The 16,571-nt window shown below is 36.7% G+C and overlaps 1 protein-coding gene across 7 annotated transcripts in view; it reads left to right on the top strand.

Moving 5' to 3' along the window:
* Positions 1-16,571, top strand: part of DGKB (diacylglycerol kinase beta) — a 719,270-nt gene that overhangs the window by 169,110 nt on the left and 533,589 nt on the right. For all 7 annotated transcript variants that reach the window (XM_059171265.1, XM_059171262.1, XM_059171263.1 and 4 more), the window contains one exon: positions 8,508-8,648. In XM_059171265.1, coding sequence (XP_059027248.1) covers positions 8,508-8,648 — 141 coding nt within the window. The remainder of the gene's footprint in view (positions 1-8,507; positions 8,649-16,571) is intronic.

Here is a 16,571-nt window from a genome sequence, read left to right as displayed (position 1 = left end):
TCTTATCAGGACTGTCTTGAGGATATTAAAAATTGTGTGTGTGTGTGCCTGTGTATATGCATGCATATTTTCACCATAGGTAGCTTTATAGGTCTTTTGTGTCTAAAAACTTTATAAAGTTTCCACAGTGCAAAAAAAAGGGCAGACAAGGTCCCAAACAACACAAACTGAACAGGATTCAAGGCTTGTGTGACTATGAGATAGGAAGCTTCTCGGCGCATAGTAGGCATTTAAAATACATTTATGCATTTGTTAATGTTGATGGACTTACATACCTACATACAACTGCTCTAAAAATAAAGATAACTCCTATCTGTTGACGAATTAGCATTTATTTACATCAAGTATTACATTTCTTATGTTTTTATGGTACCAAATTCACTCTTCTAATTATTATTAGCAGTAGTAGTAATCTGAAAATTGTTTTACTCCAATAAATCTTTTATCCTGAAACTCTGAAAACTCTTCACTGAAACCACAGAAGAATCTATACCTCAAGGCCCTATTCATAGTAAAATTACTGTCAGTAAGGAAAAGAGTACCCAGACCTCCCCTTTAATTATTAAATGGGTTTGAATATTGGATTTGATTATATAGGTTTCTTTATTCTTCTATCTGAATATTCTAAGTAAAATGTTTGTCTTCAAATTGGCCATCTTTACCTTTAGATTTATTCATCCAGTATAAAAGGATTTTTGAATTTTCAGTTATATGCTAATATATTACATATTAAATAATAGTATTAAGATTTTTGTGCTATCGTGTTCATAATACTATTGATAGTTTTTTATTCTAATAAAGGTAAATATGTTATTTAGTACTTTTTGGAGTCCAAAATCAGTCATAAATTTTTTTTCTTTTTTCTTTTCTTCCTTTTAATTTTTTTTAGATGGGGGAGGGGCAGAGGCAGAGGCACAGGGAGAGAGAATTTCAAGCAGGCTTCATGCCCAGTGCAGAGCCCGATGTAGGACTCAGTCTCATGACCCTGAGATCATAACCTGAGGCAAAATAAAGAGTCAGACACTTAACTGACTGAGCCACCCAGGTGCCCCCAAATCAGTCATAAATCTATTTAACTTGGGATATGCTCTAAAATACCTAGTAATAGCTAGAAAAAAATGCAATGGTACTGACTTTTGGCTTGGATCCACTAGAATGAAAGCCCTCTAAAAATGAGACCTTTTTAGGGGCACTTGGGTAGCTCAGTGGGTTAAGCCTCTGCCTTGAGCTCAGGTCATGGTCCTGGGGTCCTGGGATCGAGCCCCACGTCGGGCTCTCTGCTCTGCAGGGAGCCTGCTGCCTCCTCTCTCTCTGCCTGCCTCTCTGCCTACTTGTGATCTCTCTCTCTGTGTCAAATAAATAAAAATAAATAAAATATTAAAATGAGATTTTAAAAATCTACTGTATTCAGTGCTTTATGCTAGAACTTGGTTTTACATGACTAATAAAGGTTCTTAATATCTATTTATTTTATTTTTTTTTATAAAGGCATGGTAGTTATATACCTATTGGAAAATGCAGATAAGCAAAAAGAGAAAGTATCCACAATCCATTTCCATATAAAAAATGCTGGTAAAGATTTGGTAAATATGAATATATGCATGTTTATATTTACATGTGCAAATATATGTGTGTGTGTGTGTGTACACGCGCACGCACCTCACAAATGTGTTTTATTATAAATGGCCCAAGGAGTGGTCTGAATGGAAGATGAACATTTACAGCTCTCAGCTATGACTAGGATTTCTAATTTCATTCCAGAGGTTTATGAAATAATCAATGTACACACTCTTAAGAGTCTTAAAAACCAGACTCCAAAGACAAAACGTCATTTATCGAGAAGCAGGAGACAAAGTCCTTTGATTTAGTTTTCTCTATAGCCCCAGAGAATTGTACTTCACATAAAATCTCAATTTGAACTGCCTTTTGAATTGTGATTACCCTACTTATCTTTGAGTCTTTTCTGGCAAATGTAAAATGGAGATAATAAGTGTTCCTGCACTGGGTGTTGGGGGACGCAAAAAAAGATAATGTATTAGCTACATTATAAGTGTTCAGTGCATTTCACCTATTACCATTTTTCATTAAACAAATTATTTTCCAGCATTTTAATTTGTAAACATAGGGAAAGATCAAATTCAATATAGTTCCCCCCCCAAATGTCATTCATTTTGAAAGAGTACAGTAAAAATTATGGAGTATTACTGGGATTTCTTCTTTTTTTTTTTAATTTTGTTTTATTTTTCTGGTTTGTTTTGATTTTTGTTTTTTGTTTTTTAAAGATAGAATTGACATACTCACTGTGTAAGTTTAAGGGGAACAGCATACTGGTTTGAGTTACATATATTGTGAAATGATTGCCGCAGTAAGTTTAGGTACCATCCATAATCTTATACAGATACAATAAAAAACAAAAGCAAAAACAAAACCATGTTTTCCCTTATAATGAGAACTCTTAGGATCTAACTCTCTTAACAAGTAGCATTTACAGTTACATCATACAGTAGTGTTAACTATAGTCATTGTGTTGTAGCTTAAATCTCTAGAACTTACTTATTTTATAAACAGAAGTTTGTGCCTTTTGACTGTATTCCTGCAATTCCCCTCCCCCCACTTCATTCCCATGACTTGTACTTTTTAAAATTTATTTTTATTTTTTTAAATATTTATTTCAGAGAGAGACTGAGTAACAAGAGAGAGTAGGAGCAGGGGGAGGGGCAGGAGGAGGGAGAAGCATACTCCGTGCTGAGCAGGGAGCCTGACATGGGATTCAATCCCAGGACACTGGGATCATGACTTGAGCCAAAGGCAAATGCTTAACTGACTGAACCACCCAGGTGCCCATACTTTTCTTTTCTTTTTTTTTTTTAACTGAAGTGTAGTTGACACACAACATTAGATTAGTTTCAGGTATACAACAAAGTATTCAACAAGTTTATAGGTTTATAGGTCTATGGCTTACCCACATATGTAGCTACCGTCTGTGACTATACAATGCTATTACAATACCATTGACTAGATTCCCTCTGTTGTACGTTTTGTTCCTGTGACTTCTTCATTCCATAACTGAAAGCCTGTGTCTCTCACTCCTCTTCATCTCCTGCCACCATCGTCCCAGCCCCCTTCCTTTGGGTCACTGTAAGTTTCTTTTATTGTGGGTCTGCTTCTGCTTTTTTGTTTGTTTTATTTCTCAGATTACACATATGAGTGAAATCACGTGGTATTTGTCTTTCTCTGACTGATTTATTTCACTGAACATAACACCCTTTAGGTCCATCCACGTTGTCACAAATGACAAGATCTCAACCTTTTCTCGTGACTGCATAATACTCCATTGTATGTAAAAGATGAGTTATGTTCATCTATCGATGGACACTTGGGGGTCCATGTCTTGGCCCTTGTAAATCATGTTGCAGTACCCATAAGGATGCATATATCTTTTCAAGTTAGTGTTTTCATTTTCTTGGGGTAAATACCCACTGGCGGTACTGGGATTTCTTTTTAATGTGACAAAAATAAAAGTTATTATAACTTTTTCTACATGTGGTAGTTTTATTCTCATACTTAAGGATACTTAAGAAACAGAGTAATTCTACCAACTTCCACTCTTCTTCCTGTAGACAGTATGTCTCCAGCACTAGTATGGTAGTCATTAGCCTGATGTAGCTATTTAATTTAAATTTAAATTAGTTACCAAGTAAATCAGATAAAAATTCAGTTCCTCAGTCCTACCAGCCATATTTCATGTGCTTAACAGCCACCTATGGTTAATACTCCTGTATGGAATAATACATATATGGCACATTTCTGTCATTGCAGATTATTTTACTAGACATAATTGATGTAGACAGATCGTGATTTTACTGCTTTAAAAGTGCCTAAAGTTTGGAATTAGATATCCTGTCCTCAACTCTTGACTCCCCAGATTGCTACAGGATGATCAGAGGTTCACTTTACTCTCTGATTTTCCACCCTCTTGTCTCTTAAAATAGAATTGTAGGGTCAAATCAGACCACCGTGTTTAAGCGTTGTTGGCACACAGCCAGGGATGTTATTAGTTCCTCCTTCACAGACGTCCTCTGTTTCTACAACATCACCCCCAAAGACCTGTGCTGCAAATCCTGTTCCTTATTATTGTTTTTTCGAGGTTTTTGCCAATGTCCAGACAGATGAAATGCAGAGAACGTTCATACAGAAAATTTGCTGACCCCAGTCTCCTGTCAGGGAAGGTATCTCACTGCCTGTCCTCACTTTATGTACATTTTACATTCCTTGTTGATTTGTAACACAGTCTATCTCATTTTGCTGTCAGTTTGTACAAGCATAAAAGCCATTATAATACTATCCTAAGGCGAGCATAGTTGGAAGGTTAACTCTGAAAATCAAGAAACATCTGACAATACCAAAAAATTGTTTTTAATCTTGATTGTCTGTGCTACTCGTTGTGACTATTAATATGGATATCAGAAATCCGACTATACTATGACAGATTGTTTCTAAGCCTCATAAATTCCTGAAAATTGAACCAGTATTGAAAAATGGAAAAGCCAAATTGCAGTGCTTTTTATGGGGGGGGCTTACAAATTTAGAAATGTAATTCATGTTATTAGTTTTGAATTTTCCATTTTGAAAGATAAAGGGAAACAATGGATATAACAATACCCTTTTCATTATCTGAGCTACATGTATTTGGCAATAAAACAAATTGGAACAGAAGCAGTAAGTGAACATGAACCCAAAATGTATCTGCTAATAATTGCACCTTGAAGCTAGAATTTAAAGTATCTATTAAAACAAACATTTTAGGTATCTGTTTCAAGAAATAGAGTGTGTAGATTGAAGTACAATGAAAGTCATGTGCTTGAAGAATGCGGTAGTAGTAGTCAGTGCTCACCTTGACTAGTGCTAACTATTTTGGTAGTTAGAACTTTGAAGAATGTTTATATGTAAGAAGCTGTACAAACACACACACACACTAAAATCATCATAAAACTGAAAATGGTTTTCAAAGTACAATAATTATTCCTAAGGAAACTTAATGCAGTCTAATTACAATGCTTATTTTTACATTGGTGTGTGGACATAAGTGGTGTCTGCATGTGTGTACACACGCTTCACTTTTATAAGGGAATATTCAAAGAAGCATAACCTTGGGCTTGTCAGTGAGCTTGCTAATTGGGTGTCAGTTAATCACATTGTTTTTAAAAGCTAAATATTGGCCACTTGAGGCCAAAGTTTTACCCTGCTTTATGTTCAATTCCAACTCTGAAGAGTTTCACAAAGGTGGGATGAATTGAAATGGCCTTCCTTAATGGAACATAGAATTTTGAGCCCCTTCATCAGAGGCCACTGCTGCTGAAGAAAAATGCAGGTTACCATTTACCATCTCCTTGAAAAGCTGTAGTCAGGAATTGGGGCTTGCAAATTTTGTTTGCCACTGTGCTGTTTCTTGTGTTCTGAATAAAGTTTATTATGGTCTGCTTGAGAGAAAAGGAACTTTTTTAGGGCAATAAGGAAAGAAGTAGTAGAAAAGACCTCCAGCCTGATTTAAGGCAGGGGGAGAATGTATATTAATGGTAGAACAGGGTGGAAAAAGTCTCTACGAAGTGAGATTCATGCCCCAGAGTCTGCTTTCAAAAAATGATATGAAAATATGGAGAAACATTTTCACCACAGAAGCGAAAATGAGCTAATCTTAAGGATGAGAGTAGGAGCAGGAACAAATCTGTGAAGTTTTTCCTCAGTTCAGCACCTCAAGATTTAGTCAAGTCCTGTTCTATGAAGATTTTTGTTATGAAGTAACTGAGAAAAAGGTCTTTGACACACCTTAAAAGTCATTGCAAAAGTGTCTATTTTATCACTCACAAAGGAGCCAAAACAAAAACTTTGTATGGGTTTGAGGAAGAGTTGGTTTGTTTTTCAATGTGTGTTGCCATAGAAGCCCATAATTAAAAAAAAGAAAAAAACAACTGTAAGTTTTTTTAAGTATACAGCTGTTACATGACTATGATACACGTTTCAGTTTACAACCTGTCATGGACAGAAAATGAGAAATATTTACTCATTTTGCCAAAAATCATTTTAATCTAATAATACGCTTTTTCAGAAAGGTGGAGCTAACTATAAATTATATTTGTATGCTTCTGTTCAATATGTGTATTACTTACAGGAAAGGCAGATGGAAAATTATGTGGTCTTTACATGCTCCGAATTGTTTATATTCCCTATTATATTGTTTATATTCCCTGATAAAGAAATACCATGCATTTTAGCTTCATACAAACAAAGAATCATGAGGTGTTCTAAATCAGTGAAAATATATAATGGGGTTGGCATTCTTTCAAATGGATGTCATAACAGGTTCTCTTCCCTTTTTCTTGTTTTGTTCTGAGGTTTTGTGTTAAGAGTTAAATCCAGCTGATTAAATCATTTCAGTACCAGAAGAGGGAGGGAAGCAGAGGAGAGAGGATGAGCTCATCAGGCGGGATGGGTTAGGTCATAGTTTATCCGATCATAACTCAAGTGCTGTGTTTTCCAAGTTAGGAAGTTAGGGTCATGTCAAAGGTCAGCGCCAAAATGTCTTTTATCATAAGTTGGAACTGCTTATTCCTGCCGCTGGCCAAACTTCAGGTTTTGTACTTTAGTTAGATAGAATTAGTCAGGTATATATATAAATTTTTTGAAAATTTAGGATTGCCTTCAATTCTCTGCCTTCTTTTATTTTTAAAAATAACTGTATTAGTTTGTATTAGACATGCAGTAACACTTTTGTTAAGAAAAATCAATTTGTAATTATATCTCCTTTTTAATAGCTGTAAACAGAAGTAGAATTAACAGGAAGCATAGAGCTGTATTTGAAATAAGTACGACTTGGGTAAAAACAAAAAACTGAAAGATGTGAAGCAGTGTTCTTCAAAATGTGAACTATGAGGGCTTGATGGGTGGTGAATTCAATTTAGAGGGTCTTTGACAGAATTTTAAGAATGAGATAGAAGAAAGGAGAATAGGTTAACACACAAAAGGAAGCTTGAAGCAGTTATGGAACCTACTCATGTTGAGAGGCAGAAAGGGGAGAGCAAGAGAGGGAAGGAGAATAAAATGCTGATTCACATGTAAATTGTTTTTCTTACTCTTGGTCTTGAACCAAAAAGTCTGTCATCCTTTAGTGTAGAGCATAGAGGGTGGTTTTGCCAGCTGTGGAACTCGAAGCCTGTAAAATGGGAATATTGTGATCGACCTCACGGAGTTAACGTGGGAATTAAGTGAGACGATCCATGTTAAAGCCATGTTAAAGCCAGCATGGTTCCTGCCACATAGTTGACACCCGATAAATGTACCTTTTATTACTAGTAACACTGTGAATGAGGAAAGTAATTTCATAATCCATTAAATGACATGCTGGCTGTCTTGAGACAGCTGGAGGAGATACCAACTCTTCTATCAAAGTTACTCAACCAAGGAAATGCACAAGAGTTCGAGATGTGGTGAGGTAGAGGCATTCTTTGCACTAATAGGCTTGCAGAACTGTGTTTGGTTGGGATTATTCCCTCCATTCTAGTAACTCCTGGTTGATTAGGAATCTAGTAGCCATTCAGCCCGTTAGCCATTTCACCCAAACATCTCTTGTTTTCCAAATAACCTTAAAGAATAATTGGGGTTTGCCTCTAGGTCTTGTGAGGCCCACATGATCTGGTTTCACAGCTATCTGTGTTAGATGGAATTAACCATTTATTATAGAAGAGTTTCAGTTCAATCATTATGAGCTAGACAATCTGAGTTCATCATTTTTTGCAAACAGACATTCGAGTCCTATACCCTTGTCTTAAAATAAGCACAGTGAATGGGTTTCAGAAATAAAGTTATGAACCATATTAAAACTGAAGTATGGTCATAGGTCCTTACCTCTCTAATTAAATGTCTGTCATGTTTAAATGGATTATTGTTTATGTTCCCTTTCTTACTCATGGGCAGATTTCTTGATGGGAAAAAGGATGTTTTATTCATGGTGCCCACAAATATTTGAAATAAATACCTGTTTTTCTGAATGAATGATTCCTGATTGTCAACATATAAATCATACTATGACAGACTCAAGTCTCTTTTTCAGTGTTTCTTTAAAGGCCAATTTTAATATCTTTTCAGCTGATTTATCATTGTCACTCCCTAAAGCAGAGAAAGGTGGAAGAGAAAAGTGGTTTTTCCTGTGTTTAAATCTGTCTACCAGCTCACCCTGGCCAAGAGGATTCTGACCCCAACATGCTTGTTCTTACAGGCAGATGGAGCAGTTTCCATGTTCCTGAATACCAAAAAAACTGAATTATTTACAGTAATCATACAGAATATATCTGGCTCTGCTATCCTAGAGTTCCAGGGAATTGGCTATTTTTTTACCTAAAATACATAGTTCTCTACATGGTCTATGTGTTATCTATTTTCTTAGGTGTCTTTTTCTTTGAAAGCTTTGTATGGATATTTTTAAGAATATAAAGGCAATTTTTTTTTTCCAGGTCTGAGAATGAATAAAGGTGCCATCACCCCTCCCCGTACTTCTCCTGCGAATACGTGTTCCCCAGAAGTAATCCATCTGAAGGACATTGTCTGTTATCTGTCTCTCCTTGAACGAGGAAGACCCGAGGATAAACTCGAGTGTATGTTTTTTTGTTTAGTTTACTTATCACGGCAGGGGTTAGGGAAGGAACTATCTAGATAGTAATGAATTTAAAACTGGATCTCCTATGGTTGACTAAATTTTCGTTAAATGAAGTAACTTTGGTCAATAAATAAAAATTCCTTCAATTGGGAATCAAACAAAGGATTTTACTAATCTGTCAATTTCAGGTTTACATCATGTTCCATTTATTATGGAGTATTTCTTGAGTGTATTGGTCTGTCAAATGGCTTTCTTGACTGTTCCTTAGTTTGGTAACATGATGATATTGGAAAGTGTCATTTGAGTTGTTTTGGAAAAAACCTTTGTTTCTAGTATGTGAAGAGATCTTGCCCTTAGTCAACAGTGGGGTTCACAGTACACAGACAAGGTGAGTATTGGCCATTTTCCTTGAAAACTTCAGCACTGATACTTTCTTTCCAAGGTATAAATGATTTCTCACATGTCAAGCTTGCAAGTTTAATGTATTATAAGTAAACAATAGCTCTGTGGCTTTTTTTCTACAATAGAGCAGATATTTCCAATAGAGAATTTCTATCTAGTTGAAAGGAAATTGCTGTCTTTAATTAAACTATAGTGTCTGTTCTCCCTCTGGTGGCAAATTGTACTCATTGCAATGCAGGAAAATATTTTTCAAATACTTCGTCTAAGCCAGCATTTAATCTAGTCTGTCTCCAAAGCCCCTGCTAAACATAGAGCTGGTAGCTTATTCAGGAGTCTGATTAACTTGATTATATTGGATGGTATTAAAATGAATTAAAAATTCTTGCTACTGAAATGATAGTGAAGATATAAATCCTAAGTTTGATATTTTCAAGTAGATCTAGAACACTGTGATGTCTGAGAATTATGATTTGAAAGCATGTTCAGTTAATCTAATAGTAGCACGTTGATAATATTCTCTTACTAATAACGAATTTACCGTAATGTGACTATTTAAGTCACACCTGTGTAAGTTACAAATAAACCATATTAACGTTATTTTAAAAATACATATTTATTATTCCTAAATGTTGAATATTTGCATTTCAAGATTTATTTGTATTTCTAAGGATATACAGAAATCTCTCTCACACCAAAATAAATATTAATGTTCAGGGAATTTCTACTGAAGCGACAGCCAAGGAGAAAGTTTGCTCAGGTGTTATCAGGTCCGTGTTTGGGATGATTTTCAACATACAAAGGCACAGACCTTTTTCCAGGTCTGAAATGGAATGGAGGCACTGTCACTCCTGTTCAACATGCTCTTTGTGTCACACATTAATTATTTTTGTGTCGACTTGAAGCATTTTAATTTTAAGGTAGAATTCCTAAGAGGCATACTTTTAAGTTTTCAGTGTGAGTTTATGAATCATCAGTTTTTGTCCACAACTGTAGGCAGAATGGTAAACCCCACATCACTTAAAAATACTTAATGAATCAGATCAAACCTGACATTCCATTGACCTCCTTCCTTCATGGTTTTCAACCCCCTTTCCTCTCCGCTGTCTTTGAATTTTCCAGCTTTTTTTTTTTTTTAAACATTTTATTTATTTATTTGACACAGAAAGAGAGAGACAGACAGCGAGAGCAGGAACACAAGCAGGGGGAGTGCGAGAGGGGGAAGCAGGGAACCCAATGTGGGCCTTGATCCCAGGACTCTGGGATCATGACCTGAGCCAAAGGCAGATGCTTAACTTCTGAGCCATCCAGGCACCCTTCCCAGCTCTTTTCCAAACCTGCATCAGATCCAGGCATGTCTGCCATTTTCCTTAACTGTTGCTTTAAACTCTTGTCATGGGTAGACTCGTTGGGGCCTGATACTGTCACTGTGGTTTTCACCAGACTCTTCAAAGTAGATGAATACCAGCTTCAGAACTCATGAAGGTATGCTTCTGACCCTGCTGCACTCTAGTTCTCATCTCTACTATCCTCCAATGTGGAAGAACTTAACCTGGTCCTTGATTATCGGGACCTTGTTTTGGTCTGTTTCTTAAATGCCGGCGCCCGGCCCTTCCCTACATCAGTTAGTTCAGAATCCATTCCTGTCACTCACTCTTCTGTCCATGGACTAGACATTGTTGCTCTTCTGCCATCGAACACTTCATGTATTCTTCTGTAGTTACAGATTTTTAAATTTTTTAAACTTGAAATTTATTTTCAGTAATACTTGAAAGAAATCAAATGTTTGTGGTTAATTTAATATAAACATTTCCAAAATAAATTTGGAACTTACTAAATGTAATGTAAACTACAGGAGAGAAAAAAATGGAAAAAGCAATTAAAATTAACACAAATAAATAGGAGAGAATGCCCAATACAATTAACTTTGGGTGGTGAATGCTGAATTTGGATCTTAATTTCTAGGTAGCTGAACAGAAAGGAATACATGCACACTGGCTTAGGCCAGAATTAATTTCTTTCTTTCTTTTTTTTTTTTTAAGATTTTATTTATTTATTTATTTGACAGAGATCACAAGTAGGCAGAGAGGCAGGCAGAGAGAGGAAGGGAAGCAAGCTCCCTGCTGAGCAGAGAGCCTGATGCGGGGCTCCATCCCAGGACACTGGGATCATGACCTGAGCTAAAGGCAGAGGCTTTAACCCACTGAGACACCCAGGCGCCCCAGGCCAGAATTTCTTACATTTTATCACACATAACATCACCTGCAGGGCTTATGAACACACAGTTTATTCTGGGCCCCAAATGCAGGGTAGGCAATTCAGAAGGCCTGGAGGGGACCTCAGAATGTTCATGTAAAGAGGTGTCCAGGGGATGCTGCTGTTGCCGTTCCGGGGACCACATTTTGAGGAGCCCTGGTTTATGTGGTTCCTCTGGTCCATAAAAACACACACATGCAGTTTCTCTGAAAGGAGGATTATTTCTTTGAATTGTTGAATGGCAACAGTTTTTGGTAGGTTCTCTGGGTTATTAGATAAAATAATGGCATGGTTGTAAATGTTTGTAAAAGAAATACTTTTTCCCCCAAAATGATGTTTTATAAATCTATTTGTCACTTGCTGTCACCTCTCATCTTCCCACCTGTCTTTTCTGTCAGGCATTTACCCAATGTTTAAAATAAAGATCGTTTTTTCATTGAAAGGAAACAAACAGGAGCTCTTGAACTTTCCGCCGATTGTATGTCACATCTTCACTTCACTTTACTTGCTCCGATCGTATTTTCTCACTGAGAACTTTGCTCATACCGAGGCCGAATCAGGTAGATGGTGTTTATTCACCTGCTGCCATGGACCCTTGCAGAGCATGTGTGCACGTGCGAGCGTGTGCATGGGGGTTTTGTATATAAGTGTTGAGGTCGTGGGGGATTCCTTTTTCCTCTCTCCTTCTGGGTATCAGATACCTACCACCCAGATGCATGGGTGAGAACATGGGTGATCTGTCCTCTCCACCCCAAGCCTGCTACCGTACTTTGTGGAGATCCTTTCAGTATCTTCCTCTTTTAGTTTCCTTGCCTTTCTCCAATTCTCTGACCTCACCCGCATTTTATTTCGGTCACCCACTTCTGCAGCAATACCCCGGATGCCTTATAAATTCCAAAGACTGTTCTTACTCTAAAATTTTAAGCTTTCGTATTTTACTTTGACCACAGACTATGGTCACTTAACTTCCCCCTTCCTACTTTCAAATATAGCAAAGCACAGTATTTAAGAGCTTAGATTCTTGCTTTCACTAATTGAATGTGGCCTGGCTTTGACACTTATGATTGACTAGGACACATTACAAAAAAACAAAACAAAACAAAACCCAACTCTTCAGGTCTCAGTTTCTCCAGCTGTAAAATTGGGATCATAATAATATTTATCTCATGCATTTGCTATGAAAATTAGATGACCCAGTATCTGCTCACATAGATTCCTTCACATCTACTAGTTCACATAAATGTTTGTTCTGTGAAATATAAGTTGAATATTCTCGTCTCTTAACCATTTCCCTTCCTCCTCAATTTGCCTGTTGCCTTTCGCTCATTGGACCCCCATCCCTTCAACTATAGACTGACCCCATAATCCATGATGCCAGTCATTCTTTGACACTTAGTTTCAGGCACCCAATTTCTTTCCTTGTATATTGAGGTGGCAGTGAGTTAGTAAAATAGAAAGATCATTCTACGGGTTATAACTCCACTCAAAACCTGAGCTGGTCTAGCATGCCTTCAGTGTTTTGCTGGTCGTCAATTTCTTCAGCGAAAAGTTAATCCAGATGCTTCATTGTTCCAACACCTACCTATTTAATCATCATCTCGCTCATTAGGTGTGAATTCTTGTAACTTCCTCTCATGTTCCCTAGAACCTGTCAACTCCTAGACATTTTCTTTCCTCTTCTTCTTATGACTCAGGGTGAATGTGTCCCTTTGACAGTTCCCTGTTGAATAATACATAAACTGAAGCCCTTACTTAGCAACTAGAAACTGATTGGACTCTACAGTTTGATCCTCACCCACTTTGTCAATCTTGCATTTACCTTTGAGCTGCACACATGCACGAACAGTGTCCCCGTCACATGGATCTACGTTTCGATCATCAGACACAAACCCTGAACCTTTCTGTCTTTGCACCTTTGCTTCTAATGTGCATTTGCTGGGAGTGTTTTTCTCAGCATATGTCAGGTCCCGTGCAGTGCATGCTTGAGGTCCAGTTCATGCCGTGATTCCTCTTGCCGCCTCCTAATTGAATACATTTTACTCCTTCCTGTACCCTTGTGCTGTGTCTAACTTCCCACCCTTCAGCTACCATGTGTGTGTGTATTTTAAGAGACAGATGCTAAGTAAATAATACTTAAATGGAATTGTATTGAAGTCAGTGGATGCTTGAGAAGAGAAAAATAATGTGAATTATTTAAAGGATGAAATAATACTAAATTCATTTTTACTGCAACTCTTAAAAAAATATTTTATTTATTTATTTTTTGAGAGAAGGAGAGAGAAAGAGAGAAAACGAGTCAGGGAGGTGCAGAGGGAGAGGGAGAAGCAGACTCTCTGCTGAGCAGGAAGTCAGACTCCGGGCTGGGTCTCAGGATCCTGGCATCGTGACCTGAGCTGGAGGCAGACGCTTAATCACCTGAGCCATCCAGGCACCCCTGTACCGTGACTTTCAGATATGTACACCAATTTGGATTGGTGTTTATGAATTGTTCATGACTTATGAAAATAACTTTCATTATCATGCATTTAATGAAAATGACTGAAGAGAAATTGGTTGGAAAATAACCAGAAAATAGATAATGAAGACTAACCTGTACATTAAAGTCACTGGTGTGTATAGTATTAATCGTAGAACCATTGGATTTAACATTGAAGAGATCCTAAGTATCAGGGTAGTCAACTTCCCTATAGTGTCAATGAAAAAAAGTGAAGCCCAGAGATACTGATTATTAATTATAGCACTAGTTTATCTGGCTGTGACTAATAGCCATGATTTCTACCTTACTGTTAAAGTGCTCTTTTTATTTTGAAAAGTTTTCTTTCCTTATCTTTATTGTCATTTCTCTGAAAGAAAAAGGGAGAAAATATTGCTTTGTTGCATTAGATGTCACAAACTCCCAAGCAGCTAATTTTTTTTCACCTCTGCCCCAAAAGCTTAAGTGGGTCTTAAAATATATAAAACAGTAAAAAATTATAAATTAAAAGATTCCAGCTTATATGCCTTTAAAAATAATTTTTCTAATGCTTAATAACAAATTCCATATTAATATTTTTATTATGAATAGTATGGTATGCCAAGTATAAAAACACTGGAGTGTATTTAGTAGAATATTCAAGAAGAAAACAGATTAAAAACTTGCAAATCTTTTGGAAGGGAAAAAATTCTAGATATAAAGAATGAACCTTATATTGCATAATATGCCTTTGCCCTGATCTTTTAACCAAATTCATGTGTGGGAACATAATTGTTTCTATATAAAGGGAAATTACATGAACATAAAAATAGAAAAAAGGTGGGTTAAACTAACTTGTAACTTTGAAAAAGGTAGTCACATTTGGAAGCTATCATGTTGACAGAGTAATTTTAATATTGGGCTTAAAATATTTTTGCACCTAAAAATCTATATCCTTATTATGTTAGTTTTAAGAATACAAACTATTTGTCGATGTTTCACTTGACCTTGGAGCTTAACTTTACTTTTAAATTCTAAGAAGAAATAATCTTAAAATAATATTTGACGCTAGGATAATTAATTAATTAATATTATCAGTATCATTCCAATGTAGTTTTAAAAGGGAAAGATTACCATAGGCATACCAAGACATTTTTCCCCCCATGATGCTAATATCTGCCTTTTTTCTTTATTTCATTAGTTTCTCTGTATCTACATAACCAATCAATTTCTAAATCCTCTACTGTAAATTCTGGTTTGGAACCCTGTGCCCTTCATTTGTTCTTTAATCTTTTCATTGTTAGTTACTTTCTTCTTTACTCTTGCTCTGTCTTCCTAGAACCATTATTTTTGGATACGGACACTCCCAAGACAGAAATTTAAATTAGTTTTTCTTTTCTTTTCTTTTCTTACTTTTCTCCTATTTTTTTTTCTTTGTTTGTTTGTTTGTTTTGTTTTGTTTTTGACATCCGGTACCTTCTACATCTGCGATAAGTTTTTGTTTTACTACTTCTATTATGCTTTTAACTTCACAGAGGCTTCATTTTGTTCTCAGCCTGATTCTTATAAGCTCCCCTTTTTGTATGGATTGCAAATTTCCTCTTGCAGGGTTTTATTCTGCCTCCCTGCTTTGTTGCTGCTGTTGCTGTTGTTGTTGTTGTTTTCCCCCAAAGTACTTGTTTTGGAAGGACTCGTTTGTGTGATGGGCAGGTGGGCCTGTGGGTGAGCTTTAAGTGTGACTCACTGAGTTAAGGAAGAGGACTTATCCTTTCAACATTCACTACTGAGACTTTCACATGAATACCTCGTTTGGGGGATACCCTACCATCCTGAGCTCAGCATCCTCTTGGTTTGAGGGCTATAGAGCCCCAACGTCTTGTCTTCCACGGGGTAGGGAGCTGGCATACCGTCCGGTAGAGTGTGAAAGGTGGCATTTGAGGGTCTAACTTCTTTCTGTGAAGGTTGTCACTTCATTTTCCATCTTATCACCTTTTTTGTGCAAATCTTTGCTTCTTCACTACCAGCTTACATTTATATTTCTTTGGTTTCTAAGTCAGTCAGCCTGTGTTTCCCAGCTTCTTAAATTTGCTGGTTCTTTTTTCCTCTCAGATTTTCTTTTCTTTTTTCTTTTTTTAAGATTTTATTTATTTATTTGACAGACAGCGATCACAAGTAGGCAAAGAGGCAGGCAGAGGAAGAGAGAGAGGGAACCAAGCTCTCTGACAAGCAGAGAGCCTGATGCAAGGCTCAATCCCAGGACACCCAAGATCACGACCTGAGCCGAAAGCAGAGTCTTATCCTACTGAGCCACCCAGGTGCCCACCTCACAGATTTTCTTTGTGCTTGTGGATTTATGCCTATCTCATACTATGTTGTTACTCTAGTGGCTGTTCACTACAGAGCTAAGGTAGGGAGGTGTATTCAAAAGTTCCTATTTTGCATGAACCCCACTGTGATTTTAAATTAGGAAAATAGACACAGCTCTGAAAATCAAAATCCTAGAATTTCTCTCTCTTATTCAGGACAAAAGGAAACTTATGTTCTCGATTCGACTTGGTCAAATTTAGAGTATCTTAAAGTTAGTGCTCAATATATGTATGCAATTTTTCTTACTGCTATTCTGAGTAGAACTTAAATTTCTCTCAGTTTTTCTTTGATGAATTAGACAGGATTCATAGACAACCATTAACCCCTATTAATGTGTTAATGTGATTTTAAAGATGTCAGGACTTCTACTTCAGACAAGAATGAGCAATGTGTTTTCAGAACAACATCCCTACTGGGCACAACTGGAAAATGTGTATATAGTATTTT

Source organism: Mustela lutreola, chromosome 4, assembly GCF_030435805.1.
Source record: "Mustela lutreola isolate mMusLut2 chromosome 4, mMusLut2.pri, whole genome shotgun sequence".
In the NCBI taxonomy this organism is placed as follows: Eukaryota; Metazoa; Chordata; class Mammalia; order Carnivora; family Mustelidae; genus Mustela; species Mustela lutreola.
This window is presented reverse-complemented; position numbering and strand designations above follow the sequence as displayed.